This window comes from Sus scrofa, chromosome 16 (genome assembly GCF_000003025.6).
Source record: "Sus scrofa isolate TJ Tabasco breed Duroc chromosome 16, Sscrofa11.1, whole genome shotgun sequence".
NCBI classification, from domain to species: domain Eukaryota; kingdom Metazoa; phylum Chordata; class Mammalia; order Artiodactyla; family Suidae; genus Sus; species Sus scrofa.
In genome coordinates this window covers 22,400,809-22,427,897 of record NC_010458.4, presented here as the reverse complement: position 1 = coordinate 22,427,897, position 27,089 = coordinate 22,400,809, and the positions used below count along the sequence as shown (strand labels likewise).

General features: G+C 40.4%; 1 protein-coding gene across 1 annotated transcript in view; it reads left to right on the top strand.

The window, feature by feature from the left end:
• C16H5orf42 (chromosome 16 C5orf42 homolog) overlaps window positions 1–27,089 on the top strand; it is a 120,052-nt gene that overhangs the window by 73,155 nt on the left and 19,808 nt on the right. Inside the window, 11 exon segments of the mRNA XM_005672422.3 lie at window positions 1,379–1,483; window positions 4,354–4,463; window positions 4,761–4,956; window positions 5,147–5,296; window positions 10,854–11,143; window positions 12,640–12,727; window positions 16,651–16,773; window positions 21,492–21,522; window positions 22,193–22,324; window positions 23,784–23,949; window positions 26,497–26,555. Of these exon segments, the coding sequence (XP_005672479.2) occupies window positions 1,379–1,483; window positions 4,354–4,463; window positions 4,761–4,956; window positions 5,147–5,296; window positions 10,854–11,143; window positions 12,640–12,727; window positions 16,651–16,773; window positions 21,492–21,522; window positions 22,193–22,324; window positions 23,784–23,949; window positions 26,497–26,555 (1,450 nt within the window).

Here is a 27,089-nt window from a genome sequence, read left to right as displayed (position 1 = left end):
TAATCATCAACCTAGAAGCCTCCTTAGCTTTGTGGTCTCAGGGTTTTTACTGAAATTTCATTATATAGGCATGATTGATTGCATTATTGGCCCTTGGTGATTGAAATCCATCTCCCGCCACTCTCCCTTCCCCAGAAGTGGGAGTGGGGCAGAGCTAATAATTGGTTCCTCTGGTGACCAGCACCCATCCTGAAACTATCTAGGGGCCTGCCAAGAGTCACCTCGTTAGCATCAACTCAGATATGATCCAAAGGGGCTCATCTTGAATAACAGAAGGTAATCCTTTTAGTTGGGAAATTTCAGGGGTTTAAAGAATTCTGTGCTTGGAACCAAGGACCAAGACTATAGCTATATATATACTACTACTGTGTACCATCACTGATACTCTTACTCTAGGTAGACTCTCAGGGTGAACGCCTCCAGGCAAATCCATATCTAAACCCAAACTCCCCTAATAGACTTTGGACTTCGATTCTACTTCTTGCTAAACTTTCCCACCAGGTAGAAATTACCTCAAGTACAGCGTGTGCTGTCCGAATCCATTATCCCTCCCTACCAACTGGTTTGTTCTCCTGTGTTCTCCATCTCCCTTTGTATCACTACCAACTTAATCCCAGACATGCATTGTTCTGAAGTCTGCTTTCCCCTTCCCCCCCACATCCAGTCAGTAGCCAGTTCTTGTCTATTTTACCTTCGTTGTAATTCTTAAATTTATCCTCTCTTCTTCATTCCTCATTATTACTATATACTTCTTTGAACTGCTGCAGGGGCCTAATCTATCTGGTTGCCTTACTTTAATTTGTTTGTTTCTTTTTTTAGGGCTGCACCTGCAGCATATGGAAGTTCCAGAATAGGGGTTGAATTGGAGCTGTAGCCACCGGCCTACACCCCAGCCACAGCAACACTGTATTCAAGCCATGTCTGTGACCTACGCGACCTACACCGCAGCTCACGGCAATGCTGGATCTTTAATCCACTGAGTGAGGCCAGGGATTGAGCCCGAATCCTCATGGACCCTAGTTGGTTCATTAACAGCTGAGCCACGAATGGAACTCCCAGCCTTACTTGAATTTTATCCACTCAAATTTATTTTCAACAAATTGGCTAGGATGGTTTTTCTAAACATCAATCTGACCATATGATGTCCCTGCCTAACAGTTTCTAATGGATCTTCATCAGCTAGAAGAATAGGTTTCTAGCCTGGGCATGCAGAATCCTCCACAATTTGGTTTTGATTCCACTGAGCAGATGATCCATTTTAATAGTATCTTGACACTCCATACCTCGTCTCCCTTGGGTTAGGTACTCTGCTTCTAGGCTCCTGGCAATGTGCTGGCTTCTCAATGACTGCTTCCAATGTTTTGTTGTTATATTTAAGAAAAGCTCCAAGATGATCTTACTACTCCAGCTGGCTTGCATTTCATGGCCTCTGTTAAAAAAAAAGCTATAGAACGTCAGGATGCAAGTACAAATACAGACTCAGGTAAAATGCTGTTTTACTTTAATTTTTAAAATTCATATAGTTTGAAATATTTACTATATCTCATCTTTTTCTTCAAAACAATGATTTAAAGGGAATTTTAAATTATGTGACCGCAGTGGAAATGAATCCGACTAGGAACCATGAGGTTGCGGATTCGATCCCTGGCCTCGCTCAGTGGGTTAAGGATCTGGCGATGCCGTGAGCTGTAGTATAGGTTGCAGACATGGTTTGGATCTGGCATTGCTGTGGTGTAGGCCGGCAGCAACAGCTCTGATTAGACCCCTAGCCTGGGAACCTCCATATGCTGGGGGTGTGGCCCTATAAAGACAAAAAAGAAAAAAAAAGAAAAAATTATGTGATATTAGTTACTCATCCCAGGTTCTTGTCCCCAACCCTGGTATATATACTTTATTAATTTTAAACTAAAATTTTATTATTATTTTCTAAAATTTTATTGAAGTATAGTTGATTTACAGCATTATGTTAATTTCTGCTGTATAGCAAAGTGACTCAAACTTAAATATATTCTTTTTCATATTCTTTTCCATTATGGGTTATCTCAGGGTAAAATTAAATTTTAAATTGAATTTATAACTTTATTAAAACATAATAGCTATTTGTTAAAAAAAAATCCCATGGACACATCCTAAATCAGTAGAAATAATATTTTGAATTTGGGTTCCCTGTGTCATTAATTGACTTTACTAGAATCTTATGCCTAAGTTTGAGAGGGCTGAAGCTATGGCTAGTGAATCTGAGTTAGAAAGAAGATTAAATTGGGTTTAGTATGAAAGAATATATATAACTGTGCCCAAGAATAGAGGAAATAAATGATGGAGAAGCTGTTATTTTTATGATATTTAGGAAACGATTTTTCTTAACTGTGTATGGAACCTCGTAAAGGATTTTTTTTTTTTTTTTTCCTTTTTAACTCCAAGGGTGCAGTGTATGGAAGTTCCCAGGTTAGGGGTGGAATCAGAGCTGCAGCTACAGGCCTACACCATAGCTCATGGCCACACCAGATACTTAACCCACTGAGCGGGGCCAGGGATTGAACCCGAATCCTCATGGATACCAGTCAGATTCGTTTATGTTGCACCACAATGGGAACTCCCCCAAAATAAGATGTTTTTGATGCACATGGCGAGTGTGCATTTTTTTGGCCACACCCACGGTATGCAGAATTTCCCTGAGGATGGAACCTGCACTACAGCTGTAACCAGAGCCACAGCAGTGACTTCACTGGATCCTTAACCCACTGAGCCACTAATGAGTATCCATTTGAGAAACATTCTTAAATGTATCTTTGGAGTTCCCTGATGGCCTAGAGGTTAAGGATTTGGCATTGTCACTGCTGTGGCTTGAGTTTGATCCCTGACCCAGGAACAGATGTGTCGAAAAAAATTGTATCTTTGAGAATGCCTTGGAGGTACTTTACTGCTCTGAGGTTGGCAGCCTATTTACTTAGAGTCTGGTAGTCATTCAGGTGATCAGTCCCAGGATATAAATAGTAATAAAATCTAAAATTATCCTATTAATTAAAAATATTAAATTCTTAAGCTGCCAAGCTACTTTTCTACCACTTTTTATACACAGTACCTAAAAATCTGCATTTGCATATTTAATTTTTTCTGTGGTTGTGAAATCCTTTCTTCTTTTTTTTGTCCCAAATCTCCTAATTGACTACAAGATAAACAAGCTTCTTCTGAAGAGGTTGTCTCTGAATGTCCTAAAAATCAACAAATCATTTCTTCTACATCAGGTATGATATGATTTCTTTCCTTTTTTCTGAGAACACCCTAATTAACGGTTCTATCTGCATGACAGTTAAAACAGAAGTTACCACCCGCCATTAAAAAAAAGCAGTTAAGCCAATCAGTTGATTTAATAGAGATAGAAAGATGATTTAAATATTTTCACTTTCCTTTTTTTCTAGTTTTTTGGTTCTGGTTTAAATTCAAGCCTTGGTACCAAGTTTCAAGTTTGCGATGAGCTATATTTTTGCATATGAAATTTGAAAGTAATGTTCTATTTTTAAAGTGCTAGGAAATAAGATTAGAGTTGTAAGATAAAAGGCACAGAGTTAGACTGCTGACCTATTTGGCAGACTTCTTTATTAATAGTTTTGAATGAGAAGCTAATGACTTTTTTTTTTCCTTTTTTGGCCACCCTGTGGCATATGGAGTTCCCAGGCCAGGGATCCGATCCAAGCTGAAGTTGCCACCTAAGCCACAGCTGTGACAACATCTGATCCTTAACGCACTGTGCCGAGCTGGGAATGGAACCTGTGTCCCAGCACTCCCAAGATAGCTTCGCCCTCTTGTGCGACAGCAGGAACTCCAGCTAATGACTTTTCTAAAGTTAAGCTTTTAAACATTTTAAGTGGTAAAATTTAGCTATGGGCTCTTATATACTGAGAACCACTGAATTGTACACTTTTAAAGGATGTGAATTATATCTCAGTAAAGCTGTTAAACAAACAAATAAAAAGAAATAGTCTTGAAAGTAAAAAATATATTAGTTATGATTAATTTCCTAAAGTCTGGTTTTATTGAAATTCTAAACAAGCGTAATATATCTGAAGTGGGAAAAAAGCAATTATAATATTTTCTTGGTATGGCTTATATATTTTATTCTTATGAATCATCATATAAGAAAAGCAATTCTCAATCTGCATTCAATTATGAATTACTCTAGAGTCAATTGCCCTTAGAATAGGATAGTATTTGCTTTAATTTATTTATTCCTACTTAGATTTTCAGCGAATACATTTAATTTTTTTTGTCGCTAACTTGTTCTTATAAAGTTAATGACTTAGAGCTATTTACGATTTTTTTTATATTCTTGATTCTTCTTTTCTTAATTTTCAGAACATGAGTCTTTGAATGTTCCTCAACTTTTGTCTCCAGAGGTATATCTAAATCTCAGACTTTCCACTGAAATATCAGAGAAACCTCTGTCACCTTCATCATCTGAAAGGGTACTAAATTTGGAAGTTTATCATTATTTAGGTGTATGATTGAAATGAGGCTAAAAATCTCATCTACGTAGATTTGTTGGGAAGGCCAAAAAGCTAATTTAAGATTTAAATATTAGCCTCCAAATATTGTAAACTAAGACCATAACACATCCTTCCTGCAGTCTTCCCTAAGTTAGGTTCATATAAGCTCTTCTTGCCTTGAGAATGAAACCTTTTTTTGGGTAGGAGTAGGCTAGAATGGCTTTATATAAAGTAAAAAGTATGTAACCCCCTTTAATTTTATGTGTTTTGGCTCAGCTTGGACACACTTACATCAATGTGATTGACATTGAAGCTGATGAACTACAGGAATTACCTGTCAGAGAAGAGTCTTCAGATGATAATATTATCAAACAACAAATTGATCATCTGGAAGTCCCATCTTCTGCAGAATTACATTATATGGCAGCTTCCGTTACTAATGCTGTTTCCCTGCACAACTTTAAGAGTCAAGGTAATAATTTTTTCCATTTCTAAAATAAATTTAAAACATTTTGAGAAATTCTTTAAAATAGCTCTACTCCTGTAAACCCACTGTACTTTTAGATGGTTATGGTCACATTCAGAAATGTTCTATTTATCTTCCGAATGCCTTGTTTAAAAGTTTGGACTCGCTCTTTCTATGCCTTTCGTATTCTTAATAGAATCTGCCAGTTCCACTATGGATTTATATTTTAAACCTGCAAAAGAGTCTCCATCCTGTCTGGATGGAAGAAGCTGGAGAGCAGGCATGACAGAAGTGAAGGAGCCTGGCATCACCTCACCTATACCATCAGACACACAGCAGGACAAAGGTGAGTGTCCCGGACTTAGAGCACGGCTCTCCCTTCCCCAGGTTACTGACTGTTATGTTGGAAATAAGCATGAAAACTTGGTAACTGCAAGAAAAAGGCTTTTTTCCCTTTCTAAGGAGAGCAGACACAGGTAGGCAAATGAGATAGAGTCATTGGTTGAAAGCTGGAACCCAGAGATATTTTGCAAGGAAACTACAAATCTATATGTGCATATGTCTGTCCTTAATTAACGAGGCTAAAAATAAATACCCTATGGGATTTTATGAGTGTTTTGGTGTTAAAAAGGAATTCTCAGGGAGTTCTCTGGTGGTCTAGTGGTTAGGACTCAGCACTTTCACCGCTATGGCCCGGGTTCAATCCCTGGTCTGGGAACTGAGATTCCACATCAAGCTGCTACATGCCATGGCCAAAAAGGAGGGAAAAAAAGAATTCTCATATTTTAGAAGGTGGGAAGGAGTTCCTGCTATGGTACAGTGGTTTAAGAATCTGACTGTAGTGGCTTGAGTCACCATGTAGGTATAGGTTTGATTCCCGGCCTGGCACAACGGGTTAAAAGATCTGGCTATGCCACAGCTGTGGTGTAAGTCACAGCTGTGGCTTGGATTTGTCCCCTGGCCTGGGAACTTCCATATGCCATGGGTGTGGCCATAAAATTAAGAAAAAGGAAAAAAAAAGGTGGAAAATTCTAGAATAGCACATAGAAAAAACACAGGCATGGTAGCCAACAGTACTTTATTAGTAAAATATTCAGGTATATGGTCATAAATCAGGTTGTATTATTAACCTGATATAAAAATATTTGCAAGATCTCTAAGAATGTTTCTCTAAAATCTAAAGTTATGCTGCAAATTATTGAATTAATCAAATGTGCGATCAGAATTCCTGTAACAGAGACCCAGTGTCTATTCTGGCTTCCATAACTGTTTGGAGAGATGAACCCAGTCTTGTCATCATCAGACGTTTGGCTGTAGAGTTTGGCACTTCCTGTCCATTGTGTATCGACAACAGGCACTCAGGAGATAGGAGGAGCAAGAAAGGGACGGGAGGCAGGGAAACTTCATCTCAGGATGTGCTAGGGCACGCATCCTGTAACTGTAAGTGCCAGTCTTTCAGATTTTGAGGACTTTGTCCTCTCTCTCCTCTGTCATGAGGCTGCTAGGTGCATAAGTAGTGGAGCAAGGATGGATGAAGCTAGCAGTCTCTCAGGCTGGGAAGGTGTGTGGAGGAAGTGAAAAGATCTTGGCTATTCATTCATTCATTTATCCACCCACCATCCACCCATGGCATAGAAAAGTTCCCAGGCCGGGGCTCAAATCCATGCCACAGTAGTGACTCAAGCTGCTGCAGTCACAAAGCCAGATCTTTAACCCTCCAAGCCACCAGGAAACTCCTAGAGTTTGGCTTTCTTTTTTTTTTTTTTTTTTTTTTTTTTTTGTCTTTTTGCCTTTTCAAGGGCTGCTTCCCGTGGCATATGGAGGTTCCCAGGCTAGGGGTCGAATTGGAGCTGTAGCCACCGGCCTACGCCAGAGCCACGGCAACACCGGATCCGAGCCGCATCTGCAACCTACACCACAGCTCATGGCAACGCCGGATCATTAACCCACTGAGCAAGGGCAGGGATCAAACCTGCAATCTCATGGTTCCTAGTCGGATTCATTAACCACTGCGCCATGACAGGAACTCCGAGTTTGACTTTTAGATTCAAATAGAATAGGAGTTCCCACTGTGGTGCAGTGAGTTAAGAATATGACTGCAGGAGTTCTTGTCGTGGCTTAGTGCCATGAGGTTGCAGGTTTGATCCCTGGCCTCGCTCAGTGGGTTAAGGATCTGTGTTGCTGTGGCTGTGGTGTAGGCTGACAGCAACAGCTCTGATTTGACCCCTAGTCTGGGAACCTCCATATGTCTCAGGTGCGGCCCTAGAAAAGACAAAAAGACAAAAAAAAAAAAAAAAAAAAAAAAGAAGAATATGACTGCAACAGGTTGGATCGCTGTGGAGGCCCAGTTTGGTCGCCAGCCTGGTACGGTGGGTTAAAGGATCTGGCATTGCTGCAGCTTTGGCATAGTTTGGTGCTGCAGCTCAAGTTTAATTCCTGGCCCAGGAACTTCCATATGCCACTGGTGCAGCCATAAAAAACAAACACAAACAAATGCAATAGACCTGGGTTTCATTCTCAGCCCTGGTACTTATTAGCTTGGAAACTTTTGCAAGTAAATTAACTTTATGGGATCCTCACTTAAATCACTGTAGGACACAACCTCCTAGGGTTGTCATGATGGTTGCAGCTAGCCAGATGTCTGTAGCTACTTAAATACCTTGTTAATTTCCCTTCATTTTCAACTAGTTGACCTATGAAATTCTGACAGACTGGAACCAGTCTTATCTCTCTGTGATCCCTGAATATCTTAAGGCAGCATTTCAAATGACTATAAGCTACAAGTTAATTTCCTCTATCAGTGAGATCAAGTCTATATTCAGCCTTTTGAAAGATCCTTCCCTGGGGAGATTGGTCTTGAAAATATGTCAGTGGACCTTTCTACTCTTGTTAAAGAGAAGTACTTTAAAATGCCAGTTTAAAAGGAAGAGTTGGGAGTTCCCATTGTGGCTCAGTGGTTAATGAACCCGACTGGCATCCATGAGGACTCTGGTTTGATCCCTGGCCTCGTTGAGTGGGTTAAGGATCCAGTATTGCCATGAGCTATGGTGTAGGTTGCAGACATGGCTTGTATCCCGCGTTGCTGTGGCTGTGGCGTAGGCTGGCAGCTGTAGCTTCGATTTGATCCCTAGCATGGGAACCTCCATATTCTGCAGGTGCGGCCCTAAAAAGACAAACAAAAACAAAAACAAAGGGAAGAGTTTTATAATTTTGAAATTAAATTCCATCATGGTATATACATAATATACTTTAAAGACTCAGAATATAGTCACACGGTAGAGTTCAGTGGGCTTGGTATTATAAGAAAAAACAGAAGTGAGGGACAGGGTTCTTAAGTTTTTAAAACCAAAACCAAAAGCAAGACAAATAAATAGATTTCTGTTTTAGTGAGACCTGCTCACCATTTTGGATGACCATAGCTTCCTCTGTTAGAAATTGTGTCCAGTAGATACACAGTCAGTAATGGCCAGCAGAGCTTTGCTAGGCAGAGGGAGAGCATTGCAGGGTCAGTGAAGCTCAGTTTTTAACCCTCCTCAGGGATTGTTTCTGTTAGATGATGGGAGTGGAACAGATTCTCTGTAGAAAGGGAAGGTAGTTTCGTTGTGTGTGTAGGCCGTTCCAGATTTTGAGCACATCCATCTCTTTTGCTGGATTTCCTATTTGACGTTTGCACACCAGATTCTTTCCTGAGTGATTAAGGGAGACACTTGAAGCTGCCAAGAAACGCGGATAGGCAGTAAAGTATTGTAAGAGTCAAGCGACAAAGGGTAGGGCCAGAGGTAGGAGAGGAGAATATGACGGCCATTGGCAGCAATGAAACTGACCGTCACCTTCTCAGGGGAAGCTTCACTTTACACTGGGCTGCAGTGTCATCACTACTTACATTTGGTTAGTGATTCACATTTTTCAGAGTATGTTGTTGCATAATTTGATCTATACAAAACCTCTGTGAGTTAGGTATGACAGGCATCCTCCTCCTCAGTTGACCTGCTCTTCATTCGCCAAACACTAAGTTAGGAACAATACATCAGGACTAAAGAAGGCTCTCTGTCTGTGGGCTCCCATTTGGGGGGAAAGGAGGGCAGAGGAGTAAAGAGAGGAGTATGATACCGCATGGGGCATACTGTTACGGTGATAAGGATGAGATCGTTGGGGAATACAGCATCTAATCCATTTCTGGGGATTGGGGCCAGTTAGGCGGAGACACACCCAAGTGGAATCCTAAAAGTAGGATTTAGTGAGAGGTGCGCACCGATGGAAAGAATAGACTGTGCAGTGACTCAGGCTTGATGGAGCTTGCTGAATTTGAGAAAATTAAAGTACTGTGTGCTTGGATTTTTTGTTTTTTAAAGAAATAGCAAGAGATGAGCTGGATAGGTAGGCCAGGAAAGACAGTACCATGGCCTCTCATACTAAGGCATTTGAACTTTTAAGGTGAAGGCATTAGAGAAACACTGAGGGATTTCAGGTGGAAAAGGAATGCTGTCAGATTTATGTTTTATAAGCTCTCTCTAAGGCTTGAGTGGAAGTTGGGCTAGAGAGGAGTGAAATAAGTTAGAGATACAGATACTGTTTGGGGTTCATCGATTGTGAAAGCCTCAGCTAAGCAGTGCGGTAGGAATGAGGACATGATCAGCAGGTAGATCATCAGTTTTTGGTGTCACGTTGGATGTGAAGAAAGGCTCTCAGGCCCCTCGCTTGGGAAACTGGGTGAATGATAGTGCAATTCCCTGAGCTGGGGAATCAGGAGGAAGGTGCAAGGTAGAAGAGCGGGAGCCATGAGTTTGGTCTGATCCGCTTTGGGGACAACTTAAATGAGACATCAGGACACAGGTGGATTTCGGGCTGGAGCTCAGAGAGAGTGCTGTTTGGATGTGAGAGTCAGCAGTGTACCCGGGACCTCACTCAGGATGGTGGGTGGGTGGGTTGGAAGAGACCTGCACTGAGGCTGGCGCCCTGGCAGTTATTGAAGGGTAGAAGGAGTGGGTGGCAGAAGAGCTGGCCAGGATGACAACTGGGAAAGGAGAGGAGAAGCCTGAAGGTTTCAAATTTGGGACAAGAATCAGTTGAATTTAAGAGTAGAGAATCATGGGCTGTGCTATTGGTCGTGGGAGGTTTCATGTTTGCCTGGGATCCCACCTAGAAGCAGTAATGGCCAACACTGAACCTGACTTTGACTGTGTGACATTGTTGGTTTTCAAGCAGAGTGAGTTATTCATGTATGTGTGTATGTATGTATGTATTTTGGTTTTTAGGGCTGTACCCACGGCATTTGGAAGTTTCCAGGCCAGGGTCCAATCAGAGCTGCCACTGCAGGTCTACATCACAGCCACAGCAACACCAGATCCAAGCAGTGGCTGTGACCTTCACAGCTCCTGGCAATGCTGGATCCTTAACTCACTGAGCTAGGCCAGGGATCAAACCCGCCTCCTTTTCTTTCTTTTTGGCTATGCTGGCAGCATGCAGAAGTTCCCAGGCCAGGGATTGAACCCTTGTCACAGCAGTGGTGACTCAGGGTACTGAACCTGCTGTACCACCAAGGAACTCCCACATCCTCATGGATACTAGTCAGGTTTGTTACCCCTGAGCCACGATGGGAACTCCCTCAAGTAGAGTTTTAAAAAATCATAAAAATACTAAAGTTGTTTTTTGTTTTTGTGTATTTTTATAGCAGAAGATGAGGTAACATTCAGATTCTCTTGTATGTGGAGTTTTTGCGGTAGTGTATTCTTGTCTCACAACAGAGAACAATCTCAGAAGTCAGAAAGCTGAAATGGTGTTTCTAAGTATATTAATTAAAACTGATTTGTTGACTTAAAATGAGGTCATCCAAAATTAGATCATCAGCATGTACTTATTTCTTAATAATAGTCAGTTCTGCTATTACCTTTCTTAATATTTAGATATGCTGAAGCCAGATTTTCAGTTCAAAGAACAGAGCTCAAAGTCAGATGCTGCAGAACTTTATCCACTGTGGGAACTACTGCAGGAAGTCTCTGAAACTGACCCTGCACCTCGTCCTGCAGCTCGTCTTGCAGCTCGTCCTGCACCCAGCTCTACAGCTCGCCGACTAGAGCATATCACCTCAAAGCTTCAGAAAATTGATGAACAGCTGTTGGCAATACAGAATATTGCTGAAAACATAGAGCAGGAGTACCCCAGACACATACTGCTAGACCAACATTGTGTTAAGGTAGACTGTCTTTATTTTAAAATAGTTTTTTGTTCATTACGTACTTATTAGATTTGTACTGTGCTATAATTGTAGACTCTTGATTTTTCAAAAACGGAGTACTGGGTTTCTTTAAGCTAGGGTTTCTCAACCTACTTTGAAGGAAAGAGAATTGATTTAAATGAAAGGTTTGGCATATTGGTTTAAAAGGTTCTCATCTTATTATCATGCACACATAAATGCAGAGATTTTGACTTGCCCATTTTAGTTTCAGAAAACAGCTTCTGGGCCTGGAAGAGGCAGGGGAATACTGTGGACAAGCACCAGCTGGGGGCCTTAAAGACATAGGTTCAAATCCTTGTTTTGGATTTGAAAGTCATTGAATTTCTCTGATCCTTATCTTGAAGATGAAAAGTTTTGTTTTCTTTGGATAAATAATCAAAGTGGAGTTGCTGAATTGTAGGGTAGATGTATTTTTAGTTTTTTTGAGGAAACTGCACCAGTTTTAATTTCCACCAACAGTGCACACGTTCTCTTTTCTCCACACGCTCTCCAGCATTTGTTACTTTTAGACCTTTTTTTTTTTTTTTTTTTTCTCTCTTTTTGCCTTTTCTAGGGCTGCAGGCCTTTGGCATGTGGAGGTTCCCAGGCTAGGGGTCTAATCGGAGCTGTAGCCACTGGCCTACACCAGGGCCTCAGCAACGCGGGATCCAAGTCGCGTCTGCGACCTACACCACAGCTCACGGCAATGCCAGATCCTTAACTCACTGAGCCAGGGCAGGGATCAAACCCGCAACCTCATGTTTCCCGGTCGGATTCGTTAACCACTGCGCCACGATGGGATCTCCAGTTACTTATAGACTTTTTAATGATGCCAGTTCTTTGTTGAAGAGACAGAGATGGTCTAAAAAACCTAAAACAAATGAACAAATAAAACAGAAATAGACTCATGGATACAGAGACTACCAGTGGTTACTAGGAGGGAGGGAGGTGGGAGACGGTGTTAAATAGGTGAGTTGGATTAAGAGGCACAAACTACTAACTATAAATAAGTCATTAGTATATAATGTACAGAACAGGGAAAATAATATTGTAATAACTTTGTATAGTGTGTGTGTTTGATATATAAATACAAAATTACTATGTTATACATCCAAAACTACTATAGCATTGTATGTCAACTCTACTTCAATGAAAAAAATAAATGAAATGATTGTGAACTATGTAAATAAGTTTTGTCTAGATGGTAGATAATATTCCTCCTCATTCTAAAATTATATGATGCCGCTTTCCTGAGCTAAGCTCCTAAAAGATTAAATCAGTTAAGATATAAGATAAGTAAAAATTTACTCCTCTTCATCAGTTCTCACCATTTAGCTCATATTGGATTTAACCTATTCTTTCATTTGTTTCATTAATGCAAATGTGTAAAACCTATGTAAAATTGTTGGTGATATTTTGAAATTATCAAGCTAAGAAATGTACAGCAGTTATTTTGCCTGTGTGTTTTTCTACAGGTTGAACCTGTGAATCACACTGAACTATCTTCTGGTCCTGAATCTGAGAAAACATTGCCTTCAAAAACCATTAGCATCTCTGAAGAAGGTTTGTGAGGGGCCCGGGATGGGACTGAAGTGTTTCTTTGAAAGAATAAGTATTGCCTTTTGGGAGTGCCAGAAGTGGGAATCGTTTTCATGTGTGAGCCGAAGCCATTAGTCTCCTGATTTTTGTTCATTTTTTAAAATGTTATTTAAAAAATTTGTTAGAGCTGATTTACAATGTTATGGCAATTTCTGCTGTATAGCAAAGTTATACACACACACACATATTCTTTTTATATTCTTTGCCAAGTCCCCTGATTTTTAGATTAGGTTTTTTTTGGTTTTTGGGTTTTTTTTTTTTTTTTTTTTTGGCTTTTGTCCTTTTAAGGCCGGACCCTCGGCATATGGAGGTTCCCAGGCTAGGGGTCCAATTGGAGGTGTAGCCCCCAGCCTACACCACAGCCACAGCAATGTCAGATCCGAGCCACATCTGCGACCTACATACATCACAGCTCACAGCAAGGCCGGATCCTTAACCCCCTGAGTGAGGCCAGGGAACTCGAACCCACAACTTCATGGTTTCTAATTGGATTCATTTCTGCTGCGCCTAAATTCCTAGATTAGGTTTATTTTGGTGGTAATGTGATTGGCTTCCACCTGCGGGGCGCCCCCCCTCCCCCCCCCCCCCGCCCCCGAGAAGCTGATGCTATAAGCTCCTTTGGCTTTTGTACAGAGTAGGGCAGTGTGGGCTGCCCACACCACTGGCCACACTGCTAAGAATCACACCGAGCTTTGTGCTGAGGCTGCCGGTTGTCTGTGGTTGATATCTTTGTGCTTATTTATATTTTATTTTGTGCTTCCTGTTTACTCTGTATTTTTCTTTACTTTTTGTCCTTCTTTCTTCTATTGGATTGAGCTTTCTATATTCTCTTTTCCGCTTCTATTTGTTCAGAAATTATACATTCTATTTTTAACCTCTTAGTGATCATTCTTGAATTTTCAACAGATTCGAGTGTTGGTACAAGTATATTTACTTCCCAAACAATATAAGGACTTTAGAGCTTTTAACATCAATCTGCCCCTTCATATCTTTTTTTTTTTTTTTTTTGTCTTTTTTTTTGTTGTTGTTGTTATTGTTGCTGTTGCTATTTCTTGGGCCGCTCCCGAGGCATATGGAGGTTCCCAGGCTAGGGGTTGAATCGGAGCTGTAGCCGCCGGCCTACGCCAGAGCCACAGCAACGCGGGATCCGAGCCGCGTCTGCAACCTACACCACAGCTCACGGCAACGCCGGATCGTTAACCCACTGAGCAAGGGCAGGGACCGAACCCGCGACCTCATGGTTCCTAGTCGGATTCATTAACCACTGCGCCACGACGGGAACTCCCATATCTTTTTTTTTTGATATTACTTTTTAATATTTTAGTTGACCTTGTTTTTTACCTGCTCACTTAGTGTCTTTTGTCTTTTATTTTTTGAGTCAATATTAATTTGAATTTGTGATCATTTGCCAGTTTCTTTGCTCTTAATTGCTTCCCTTTTTTAAAAAAGTTATACATTTAATAATATAAATATGTAAAAAATGAATATATGAAACCAAAACACAAACTTCATCAAATAATCCTTATCCCAGTTGTCTGAGGTGCTCTCTGGCATCTTCCGTCCTGGGCTCCTGTTGCCCACAGTTGCTGCTTTCATCCGCTTCTTTGAGGACTGTTCCCTTCTCCCTTCCTTTATGAGTTCTTTCAGCTAGAGTCTGTGAATAGCAACTCCTCTCAGTCTTTGAAAATAGTTTTAATTTTACTACAGTTTTCGGGTGATGGATTATAGCCAAGTACAGAGTTAATTCCAGGTAGAAGCTTATTTTCCCCTCAGCATTTTAAAGTTATCGTTCCACTTTCTACTGACATCTCTAATTGCTAAGTTTATAACACACAGATGCTGTCTGTCTAGTTGTTGTTCATTTATCTCTGACTGCCTCTAAAGTTTTCTCTTTAGTTTCGGTTTATTTTGAATTTTTGACACAGTGTGTCTAGGTGTATATTTCTTTTGATTTATTCTGTATGGGAGTAGAAATGATTCTTTAATTCACAGGTTTAGCAATGGGAATTTTTCATGTTTTCTTTTGGAGTACTACTTGCTCCCCATTCTTTCTGTTCTGTTTTCTGAACACTTGTTAGAGGTATGTTGGACCGTCTCACACCATTCCCTGTCTCTTAACCACATTTTTTTTTTTTTAATGGCCACACATGTGTATATGAAAGTTCCCAGAGTAGGGGTTGAAGCAGAGCTGTAGCTGCCGGCCTACACCACAGCCATGGCAACACTGGATCCGAGCCACATTTGTGACCTGTGCTGGAGCTTGTGGCAACACTGGATCCTTAAGGCACTGAGCAAGGCCGTGGATCAAACCCACATCCTCACAGACACGATGTTGGGTTCTTAACCTACTGAGTCACAGTGGGAACTCCTAACCACTTCTTAAGTTCCACCTTTTTTTCTCTCAGTGATGTGCTCAGGATATTTCCTCAGCTCTCTCTCTCTCAGTAAACTAGTTCTCTTTCCTGCTGTCTCTTCCTTGCTATAGGATTTTATTATTTTATTTTACTTTATTTATTTTGCTTTTTAGGGCCACACCCACAGCATATGGAGGCTCCCATGCTAGGGGGTTGAATCGGAGCTACAGCTGCCGGCCTACGCCACAGCCACAGCAACACAGGATCTGAGCCGCGTCTGCGACCTACACCACAGCTCATGGCAACGCCAGATCCTGAACCCACTGAACGAGGCCAGGGATGGAACCCGCAACGTCAGGGTTCCTGGTCGGATTTGTTTCCTCTGCGCCACGACAGGAACTCCTGCTATAGAATTTTAATTTTGATGAGCACATTCTTAATGTTTAGAAGTTTTATTGATTTCTTTTTCAGATCTCTCTGTTGTTTGGATGTATTCTCTTGTTCTTTTATTGTGGTTTGTATTTTATCTGTTTAATTATTCTAGTAATATTTATGCTCTTTAAGATTATTTTACCTTGTGTGTACACACTCTCAATTGTCAAATCTGCATACTGACTCTTTCATGGTTGCTTGTTTCTTTGTGTGAGTTGTAATTTTTTATCATGAACTTATCGTATAGAGAAGCTTCTGTTAGGTTATATATGTTTTTCTCTGGAGTGATTTTGTATTGACTTCTTACTGTTACTGAAGTAGAAAATATATGGGGACAAGTTTTTATATATGTGTTTTACCTTGGAGTTACTGTACTATATAGACAGTGTAAATTCAGATCCCACACCTGCCTGTGGTAAGACAGGGGTTTCTGTTTCTCATAGTTGACTTTTATTTTTCTCCCATCCACTATCCAGGCAGATAGAAAACTTCTTTGCTGCTTCTCCAGAGGAGAGTTTTTCGTATCCCCATTTTATGGACAGAACTATCCTCTAGGTTGTAGGAAGGTAGCTCTGTTCCCCTCCCTGCAGTCCACAGAAACATTTCCTGTTCCTCTGTGGACTATGCCGGCACCATTGCCCATTTATTGTCCAGCTTTGAATTCCTTTTTCTTTTATGGCACCAAGAGATTTATTTACAGGTTTTGGTTGTGTATGAATCTGTTTTTTTTTTTTTTTTCAATTTAGCATTTCTTCTGTGTTTTGTAACAGAGCATGGGCCTGTCCACTGTAGCTTGATATATGCTTTCTGAAGTTGATAATAAATTTAGTATTTTTTTAACTATGGGAGAATTTAAATTTTAAATATTAAATTATACAGTAATTTAATACTATTTAATAGTATTAAAGTGATAAATTTATTATACAGTAAGTAGAAAGCTATCTGAATAATATGTAAATGTAAATCTGTTGCTACGTGATATAAGCTGCTCCATCTTATATAAGCTGCTGTATCTTTTCCATGTGATTATTTTTCTATTATTTTCTTTTCATTGTGACATATACTATGGATTAATGAATTTCCTGACTAATATGAATAAAGAAGATCAGAGGGACAAAGAAGAAATTTCAGAAATGGAAACTCATTCTAGTCAGAAAACCTGTGTGTTTCCTTCTGCTGATTCAGCTGTCATCCCTTCCAGGGACCAGAATATGACTTCTCCTGGTATTGTTCTTAAGTTTCTTCATTTACGCTTGTTCTCCAGTATATTACTACTGAAGAGTTCTTACTGGGAATAGAGTTGTGAAACATTTGTGAAGCCGTTTTGCATATTTATAAGTTTGAGGGGAAGGGAAAGTTAAACATTGTGCTATTCGCCTGAAGAGCTACTTCATCTTGTCACCTTCTTAAGCTATACTGCAAGCATGTATCCTTTCTCTGTGCAACTTATTAATGTTAAATATGTAGCACCTAGAATATTATCCTATTATACTGGTATATTATACTATTATTTGACTTTTTTACAAAAATTGAGAAATTAATACTTTGTCAATTATGAGAGTTTGGGTTTGAAAACAAAATAATAGACGTTGGCCTTTTGCATGCATTGACCCTGGTTGATTCTGACCTGTGAGGTGGATATCGTTATTATCCTCATTGTATAGTGGAGGATATTGAGACTTAGATAAGTTCAGAGCCACTGTTCATTAGGTTTTATTTGGAACTGGCAATTCAAAATACTGTCCATTAGTCCCAACAAATACACTGTGTCATGAGAATAGCAGGGCATACTAAACATCACAGCTGGACCCTAATAGTAGCTTTGAAATATATTTTTGCCCTCAGATTATTGATGGTCAGTAGTGATGATTTTACTGAATGTTTGCAGTATGTCTTATTACCATTATTGAAGTAATATAAGCAGTAAAAACGCTATTTTTAAATGGCATTGCTGTTACTTAAAGAAAAGCTATTAAGCTGGTTTTAAAATTTGTAATTTTGTTTCTCTAAGCTCTCTAGATTCCGTTTGCATTTCAGTTGGTATCATATGAGGATAATCATTTCTACTTCAGAGACTTGTGAAGATTGAGTGTTGTATGTAAAGCACTTAGCTGGGAATCTGTTTGATTCCTATAGGTTCTTGGTCACCAGTACCCCTGCTCTTCCCTCTCATGGGGGAGGACTAAGAAATGCATTTAAAGAGGTTTATTGGGTTTTGACTGTATCTGAGAAGTTTATTTTTTAATGATTTTTCTTTTTTTCCATTGTAGTTAGTTTACAGTGTTCTGTCAATTTTCTACTGTAGAGCAAAGTGACCCAGTCAGTATCTGAGATGTTTAAACTCCATTTTGTGTTTGGAAATCACGGGTGAATTCTGAGCAGAGGAGGTTTAGAGGAAGACTGGACTGGAGGTCTGGGTCAGGAGTGAGCTGCTAAGTGAATCTGACCTGGGCAGCATTGTGAGGGAGGAGAAGAAACAAGAGTCATTCTGAACAGACTGCTGATGAGTCTCACTGAAAAAGCAGATGGAAGAGGAGGAGGAAGAGAGAATGAATGTCTGTTTCATGTTGTCAGGCTAGGAGCAAGGATAGGACCAGGTTTCATTGTCAAACTCCAGAGCACCTTTGGACCAAATGTAACATTTAAGGTGATGCAGGGCCCTATCAGTGGCCATATTAAAGGGCTCAGTTTTTGACAGAGAAGTGGAGCTTGCTGAGAGCTTTAAGCTTGAAAAATAGATTTAAGAGCCTTTTACCTAAATGTATAGTTGAGACTTAGAGAGTGCATCTGTTTTCTGCAAGAAAAATTGTTTAAGAGTTCCCTGGTGGCATAGCAGGTTAAGGAGCCAGTGTTGGCCACTGCTATCACTCAGGTCGTTGCTGTGGTGCAGGTTCGCTCCCTGGCCCGGGAACTTCCTCATGTCATGGGTGTGGCCAAAAAAAAAAAAAAAAAAAAAAAAAAACAGAGAGAAAGAAAGGTGGTTTAATGGGAAAATGCTGCTGACCAGCCCGTGAACTGTCACTTTTTAGAGAGCGAGGGGAATGAGCCTCCTAGTGAGGGAAATGGGTGAGCCAACTGTGGTGAAGGGATTTTCAAAAATAAGTTGAGTAGCTATCAGTTTCACAACCCACCAGCAAGTCAAGAATGAAGATTCAGTTTTTCTTAAGGACTCCGAGGACTTTCAGTGTAATATCAAGAGTAAAAGAAGGCAGGTTACAGAGCAGACAAAAACAGGCTGAAGAAGCTGTAAACAATTTAAGAATTCTCTCAGTAATGGGAAGTAGATAAAGGATATGAATCAAAGGTCGTCTTAAAATAGGGAGAAATACAAACTCCCAATGTTTAAAGGCAGAAGAAAAGAAAGTACTAGGAAAAATGGAAATTGAGAGTTCTGGGTTAATGAGACGATTCATTCAGGACTGTAAGAGCTCTTGAAATAGAATCTAAGAGGGGGGAAAAAAAGGAGAAATGCCAATAAATGAGATAACACATGCAAAGTGGATAAATAGAAATATTTTTCTCTAGTATTCAATGTTTAGTTATAAATTTAAAACAAAATCAAACTAGTATTTTTTTCTATGCATTTTTGGCCGCCCTGAAGCATATGGAGCTCCCAGGCCAGGGGATCAGATCTAAGCCATGGTTACAACCTAAGCCACAGCTGCAGCAATGCTCAATCCTTAACCCACTGTGCTGGGCTGGGGATCAAACCTGTGTCCTAGTCCTCCCAGGACGCCACTGATCCGGTTGTGCCACAGTGGGAAACTCCCAAACTAAAATATTTTTTTACAGTGCAGAATTTAGGAGTTCCCTTGTGGTGCAATGGGTTAGGGATCTGGTATTGTCACCACAGAAGCTTGGGTTGCTGCTGTGGCACAAGTTTAGTCCCTGGCCCAGGAACTTCCATTCGCCACAAATGCAGCAAAAAAAAAAGTGCAGAATTTAGGTCCCCTGATGGGTATTTCTTCTCCAAGGTTAGTATCTTTGAAAGATGTATAGTCATTCCGTTATTTCTAATATTCAAAAATAGCTCAGATTTGCTCTTTTGAAATTGAATTTCATTTCTTCACACATTCTTCTGAGGGTTCTTATTAGTGGCAAATAATTTATTCACTAAAGGATGGATTTAATTTTTGTTAACAGCCATAAGTTATTCAGAGATGTTTCTGATAAGTGAAGTAGATGATTAGGCTGGAATTAAAAAAAAGGAATTGTGATTATCAAGGAATGAAGTTGATCTACTGTATTTAGTAAACTGTAAAGGCAGTTGCAAAGAAAGAGTTCCAAAAATGGCTTGAAAATGAAATAAGGATACAATCTTCTTATGTAACGACTTTTAAAGGTATTTATTTGAATATAACACTTTTCTGCCTTTTGATGAGAGGAATCAGTTTCATTCTTAGTATTCAGTCTTTTCTATCTAATTAGTCTATACTTACACCATTAGCAATGAGCTCATAAGTGACTAAATTCAGAGAACAAAGATAATAAACAGGATTAATAAACAAAATAGCATGTGCTTAGGAAAGCAAAATTAGTTAATATTAAAAACCTGTGGGAATTCCCATCGTGGCTCAGTGGTAAATGAATCCGACTAGGAACCATGAGGTTGCGGGTTCGATCCCTGGCCTTGCTCAGAGGGTTAAGGATCCGGTGTTGCTGTGAGCTGTGGTGTAGGTTGCAGACATGGCCTGGAACCTCCATATGCTGTGGGAGCAGCCCTATAAAAGGCAAAAAGACCAAAAAAAACCCACAAAAAACAAAACAAAACAAAACCTGTGGATGCCTGAGTCTTAGGGACAGGGTGGATTTATTTTAGTATAAGAAAATTTTAACAAGGAAATGTTTTGAGAAAAGATGTCAGAACACTTTTCCCTGTATTAATGCAATTCTCTTTTGAGAGTTAAACCTATAGAGAATTGAGTAGACTAAGTATTTTGCTTGAAAGACATGTAGTTACTATTGGACAAGATTTCTTTCTTTTTTTTTAAATGACTATCTTTGTTTGTTTGTTTGTTGTCTTTGTAGGGCTGCACCCATGGCATATGGAGGTTCCCAGGCTAGGGGTTGAATGGGAGCTGTAGCTGCCAGTCTACACCACAGTCCTAGCAACGCAGGGTCCAAGTCACATCTGCGACCTACACCACAGCTCATGGCAATGCCAGAGCCTTAACTCACCGAGCGAGACCAGGGATTGAACCTGTGTCCTCAGTAGATGCTAATTGGGTTCATTCACCACTGAGCCACGATGGGAACTCCTGGATAAGATTTCAAAATCATCGTTTGGTGGAGTTCGCATTGTGGCTCAGTGGAAACAAACCTGACTAGTATCTGTGAGGACTGGGGTTCGATTCCTGGCCTTGCTCAGTGGGTTAAGGATCTGGTGCTGCCGTGAGCTGTGGCGTAGGTCTCAGACATGGCTCATACCCAGCATTGCTGTGACGTGTTGGCCATTGGCTACAGCTCTGATTTGACCCCTCGCCTGGGAACTTCCATATGCCACATGTGTGGCACTGAAAAGCAAAAAACAAACAAAAACCAAAATTATTCTTTGAGTTGTATTCTTCCAAGTAAAGGCTCTTGGAATTAAATTAGATATTTCCCCCAAAGTGTTACTTTTACATCACCAGAAGATTTTTTTTTCTTTTTTTAGTAAATCGCTTCCAGTGTGAAGCAAAGAAAGATTGTACCGCCTAAAGTATGCTATTCAGAGCACTCTGGATAGTAGAAAAGTCATAATCTTAAAATGTGGACAATATTCACTACCAAACAGCATATTGAAGAGGAGGATAAATATGTTGTACATATTTATCTTTAAACCAATTTGGAGGTTTAAAAATATGTATTTCTGGGTATATAATTTCTAAATCAGGTTAATAATTGAAAACAGAAAAAATAACTGACCTGAAATTTTTATTAATAGTATTGTTTCTTTTTTTAAGGTGCGAATAACAGTGATGAGTTATTTGACAGGTAAATATCTTAAGAATTAATTCATAATTTTCCTTACAGTTAAATATAAATTGTGCGTTTGGAAGTTTTGTTGTTCACGTGCATGTAAACTTCTACACTGCATATTTTTTTGTGGGGATTAAGGGAATGTAATTCCCCTTGAGAATGGGGTATTTTAAGAAACTGAAGATTGTTACATTGTATCCCTTACTCTTAGCATAGGTAATTAGACTACAGTAGCTTACATTTGCTATATTTTCTTTTACTAAGTAGATGATATTTCAATAGGCAGGACGGGTTAGAGGTTGGCTCCCAGGCCTCCTGTTTGCTCCTTTAAGAGCACCTATGAGGAATTCCCTGGTGGCTCAGCAGGTTAGGGATCCAGCGGTGTCTCTACTGTGGCTCAGGTCACTGCTGTGGTGTGGGTTTGATCCCTGGCCTGGGAACCTTCGCATGGTGCCTGCACAGCCAAAAAAAGAGAGCACGTTTGAAGTTATTAATTATTGATGAATTGGCTTTTCCACTGAGGATTACTGGAATTAAAGCAATAGAAGGAGATTAGTTGTAATGTTTATCATTTTTGTGTTCATTTATGCTCTTGGAGAGCAGAGTTTTACGTGTTCATTTTTGCTTAATGCAGTTAAGTTATAGATACTGATTTTTATTTTCCAAATTGCATTTGCAAATGAAGTATCTCAGTAGATCCACTTCAGATGAGTGAACTGACCGATATTGCAGACATTATCAATGACCTTATAACAAAAGATGGAGTTTCCAGTGAAGAGCTCGGCCTGACGGAACAGCAGGCTAGGAGCATCTCCAGGTAATCATGGAATAATTCATTTTTAACCCGGTTCAAGAATATTCAAAGTTGACCATATTTTAGTGTGATGTTTTGGAAACAAATTCGAAGCTTAGAATAGACTTATTTGTAAATACATTTTGTGATGTTTGTATGTCATTCCTCCCCTCCTCCAACAATACATGGACTGGTTCATTGAACTAATACAACACATCTGCATCCTTTGAATTTTCCCAAGGTCTCATCACTCTGAGTATAACATAAATTTTATCATATCTCTTCTTAGAGGTAAGTAATAACTGAGTTCATAGTACTTTACCCTAAATATGTTCACTTAGAATACATTTTAAATAGCTTTTCCTGGGAACAGTAGGCTATTTTTTTTCCTTGCAGCTTTTCCTGGGCCAAGAACTGGCTCCTGATAGAATAAAGGCTGGCTCTTCTACTCATGTTCTTTGGGAGACATACCCCTCTTGGTTTATTGATTTACTGGGGGCTGGATGGGTGGGGCACCCTCAGCCTGGCACGTACCAAGAGTCCAGACTCCCAGAAGAAAAGCAGGAGTTTGGTATAAGCCACAGTGCCTGTGTGCACAACCTCTCTCCAGTTAGGATGGTGTTTTTTTCACACACTGGGTGATGAGTCTTCCCCAAGCCCCATCTCATACCACTTGTTTTCTCGGGCCACGCTCAGTACTCCTTGTGTAGAGGCCAAGATGGGATTAGATATACAAGATTTATTGGGAGAAATGCCTAGGAAGGGAAAAATCAGAAGTGGGCAAGGCATCAGGCCTCAAGGCAGGTCTGACCCCCCCCACCTGTGAAGGAGAGGGTTGAGTGAGTAATCTCAGAGTACAGTGCGGGTCTAAGAAAGTCACAGCTGGCTCCCTGGTGAGGCATCAAGCCAAAGTCACCCAGCAGGGCAGCCCTGTCTCTCACAGGTCGGGGCCAGCCACAACATCCCTGGCATGCTTGGTCATTGGCTCGGCTGGCTCCCTGGGCCAGATCCAGAAGAGCAGCAGCTTATCTGTATTATAAGTCATCTCTGTATTATAAGTTTGGAAGTGATCGAGATAGTCCGGAAATAGATGAGACGTAGAGAAATCCACAGCAGAAACTTTACAGACATTAATTGCAGTGGTGAGCAGAGAAGCAAGGAACCAATGTCGGCGGCTGCATTGTGTCTGTGAGTTAGAGAAAGACTCAGATAAGAGAGAGTCAGAAGCCAGAAGGAGAAGCCAGTTGTACCAGGTGTTATAGAGAAGTCCAGTAGGAAGAAGACTGAAATGGCCACTGGGGACCTGAGATCCTTGTCCGTGGATTTCAGGGGACAGATTGGAGCCAGTTGACTAGGGCTCATAAGTGTATGACTTTTCAAGATGGGGCATAATCTTTCCAAAGAAACAGTACTTAGTCGTGATACTTCCTATCTCCCCAACACATTTAAAATCAAGTGATGCTCTGCTGGCTGAATTTCTCAGGATTCAGCCCTCCTCGGGTAGACGTCCACAGAGAACGGAGGAGGAGAGAAGAGAGATTCAAGTCTGGATGAAAAGAAAACAAAAAGAAAGAATGGCAGAGTACCTGAATCAGCTGGCAGAGAAGAGAGGACAGGAGCACGAACCTTTCTGCCCCAGGAGCAGACCAGTAAGTCTGCGGCACCAAGGGTAGTGGAATTGTCACAGAATATTGTGTAATTTTTTTCCTGGCAAATATTCAGGAAAAGGATGAACATAATTTGGAGGCATTCTTTCTTTGATAGAAAAGGCAGCATTTTACTTAAGTCAGGAAAAGTTAAGAAATCACCTTAAAGTATAGCATGGTTCTACAAACAATGTTACATTGAACTATCTTAAGTATTTTTTCTTCCCCAAGCTAATCATGGCTCTAGCATTTTAACCAAATGGCAGGTTGAGGGATTGAGTGACCAACTGGAGTCATTCTCTTAATTTTCAGTGAAAGTCAGTGGCAGTTGAAAAAGTGTGTTGGAGTTCCAGTTGTGGTTCAGTGGTTAACGAATCCCACTAGGAACCATGAGGTTGTGGGTTCGATCCCTGGCCTTGCTCAGTGGGTTAAGGATCCAGCATTGCCGTGAGCTGTGCTGTAGGTCGCAGACGTGGCTTGGATCCCGAGTTGCTGTGGCTGTGATGTAGGCCGGTGGCTACAGCTCTGATTCGACCCCTAGTCTGGGAATCTCCATATGCGGCCCTAGAAAAGGCAAAAAGACAAAAAAAAAAAAGAAAGAAAAAGTGTGCTGAAGTGTGGTCCAATCTGGTACCAGCAAAACAGTGGGACGTGTGTGTGTGTGTGTGTGTGTGTGTGTGTGTGTGTGTGTGTGTTTCAACTGCCCTTTAAACTGTCAACATTTGTTTATCAAGCCCTGACTGTGGACATGACCATGGCTAGGCTAGAAGTGTTTTTCTTCAGAAAACAAAACAGCAATGACTTTGATGATTACATTACTGTGAAAATCACATTTAGATTACATGTGGATTGTAGTTTTATCTTTTACTTTGTGTCTGAAACATAATAGTACTTCATTTTTTTCAGCATTGTTAGGGGAATACATTCTATAAGTGAAATTTCCAGATAAAGTTGTCACATTTAAGCACCAGATGGTGCAAAAGTAGGTGAACTGTTAGTTAAAGCGTGTAATTTACTTCCCTGTGTGTGGAGAAAGCATGCAGATGTTAGCTAACATTTTGTTGCTAGCTCTGGGGACCTGGTGATGACCTTCAGGGCTACTTTAAGACCAGAATCTTACCGGAGTTCCCTGGTGGTGCAGTGGGTAGAGGATCTGGTGTTGTCACTGCTGTGGCTCAGGCTGCTGCTGTGGCATGAGTTCAATCCCTGGCCTGGAAACTTCTGCATGTCATGGGCGCAGCCAAAAAATAATAACGAAGACCAGCATCTTAGTGTGCATGTGTATATGTGTGTGTTCTTTCACCTCATGGAAGCTGAGTTTCCGTGTTACCCTCCCTGTCAGCCAAGCTGATAGCTCAGATGGTTAGAATCATGTCCAAATTTAGAATGAATTAACTGAGGGCATCTGTTTGGTTCATAGACTCTTGTGACAGCTTCTTCAATATCACAGACAATTGTTTATTTTTAGCTTCTGTTTGGGTAAAGGTATGGAACTAGGGAGGGGTTAATATAATTAAAATTTTTGTATTTCTATCAGAAATCAATAAAATCTTTATCTTATTATCGATGACTATATAACATCTTGAGAAAGTGAATCCACTTCTGCATGTACGTTTTTATGTACACAATTGTGTGTGAAAGGACTTAGCTTACCCTCGTTAGGAATTCAGTTGTAACACTTAATGTTCTGGAATAAGACATATATAGTTGATATTGGTCAGTTTACCACGTGGTGCATAAGTCTGGAAGAGTTTTCAGGTCACGATGAACCCATTGCAGTGGATTTCTGGTAAACGTTTTTAACATTAAACCGTAAGTGGTAAACATTAAAATGATGGTTTTAACCATCTGAGTCATTTCTTCTTTATCAACCAAGCTCTTGGTGAGATAAATCACAAGACAGTACAAAGCATAGGCATCTCCGTCCTAAACATTTTCCTATTTTCCATTTAAATTCCATTTAAATGTGGCTGATAAGGATCTCTCCTTTTGATAAAACATTAATTTTGCCACTAAAACAGATTTTGCTTTCCATTTATTAAACTGGACTTAACATTTTTATAAGTTTTGTGCTGGGCTAGGAAGCTTCATTATATATGACCGTGTTTTGTACTTTCCTTAACAAAATTATTTTAAACTGTCAAAAATTGTTATTAGTGGACAATAAAATTTTCCTCTTAAAATTGACTAGCAGAGGAATTCCCGTTGTGTAGCGGAAATGAATCCGACTAGGAACCATGAGGTTGCGGGTTCAATCCCTGGCCTCGCTCAGTGGGTTAAGGATCTGGCATTGCTGTGAACTGTGGTGTAGATCCAAGATGTGGCTGGGATCCTGCGTTGCTGCGGCTCTGGCGTAGGCTGGTGGCTACAGCTCCGATTAGACCCCTAGCCTGGGAACCTCCATATGCCAAGGGAGTGGGGCCCTAGAAAAGACAAAAAAAAAAACAGAAAAAAAAATTGATTAATAGAATGTTCCTGTTTTCCCTGGATCATAATGGTTTAATTATTCGAGTTGAATAGTAATGAGCTAACTGGTTATTTCTCTTGCAGTTTTATATGACTTCCAGGGAAATCAGGCGGAGACAAAAGATGAAACACGAAAAAGACAGGTAAGTCTGATTATACTTTGATCTTTCTCTCTCATTTGCTCACTCATAGCCATGGTTTATACCTTAGGGACCCTAATTTTCACAGTAGTCCCTTTTTTGTTGATAAACAGAAAATTATAGGCGATAAGTACAAGGAAAGTAATAGGACTCCACTAGCCTTTTAGGAACTTGCTTCCAATATTAATTATCCCATTCAATTTTTTATAAATTTTATTTCTGCTATTCCCTCCCTCTCCCAAGCCAGATATGTATGTGCATTTTGAACATACCCCAAAAGCCATAACACAGGTGCCATTAATAATACCTTCTACGGGGAGTTCCCTTTTGGTGCAGTGGAAATGAATCCAACTAGGAGCCATGAGGTTGCGGGTTCGATCCCTGGCCTTACTCAGTGTTTTAAGGATCCAGTGTTGCCATGAGCTGTGGTGTACTTCACAGATGTGGCTTGGATCTGGCGTTGCTGTGGCTGTGGTGTAGGCCAGCAGTTTTAGCTCCAATGCGACTGCCTAGCAAGGGAGGCTCCATATGCTGTGG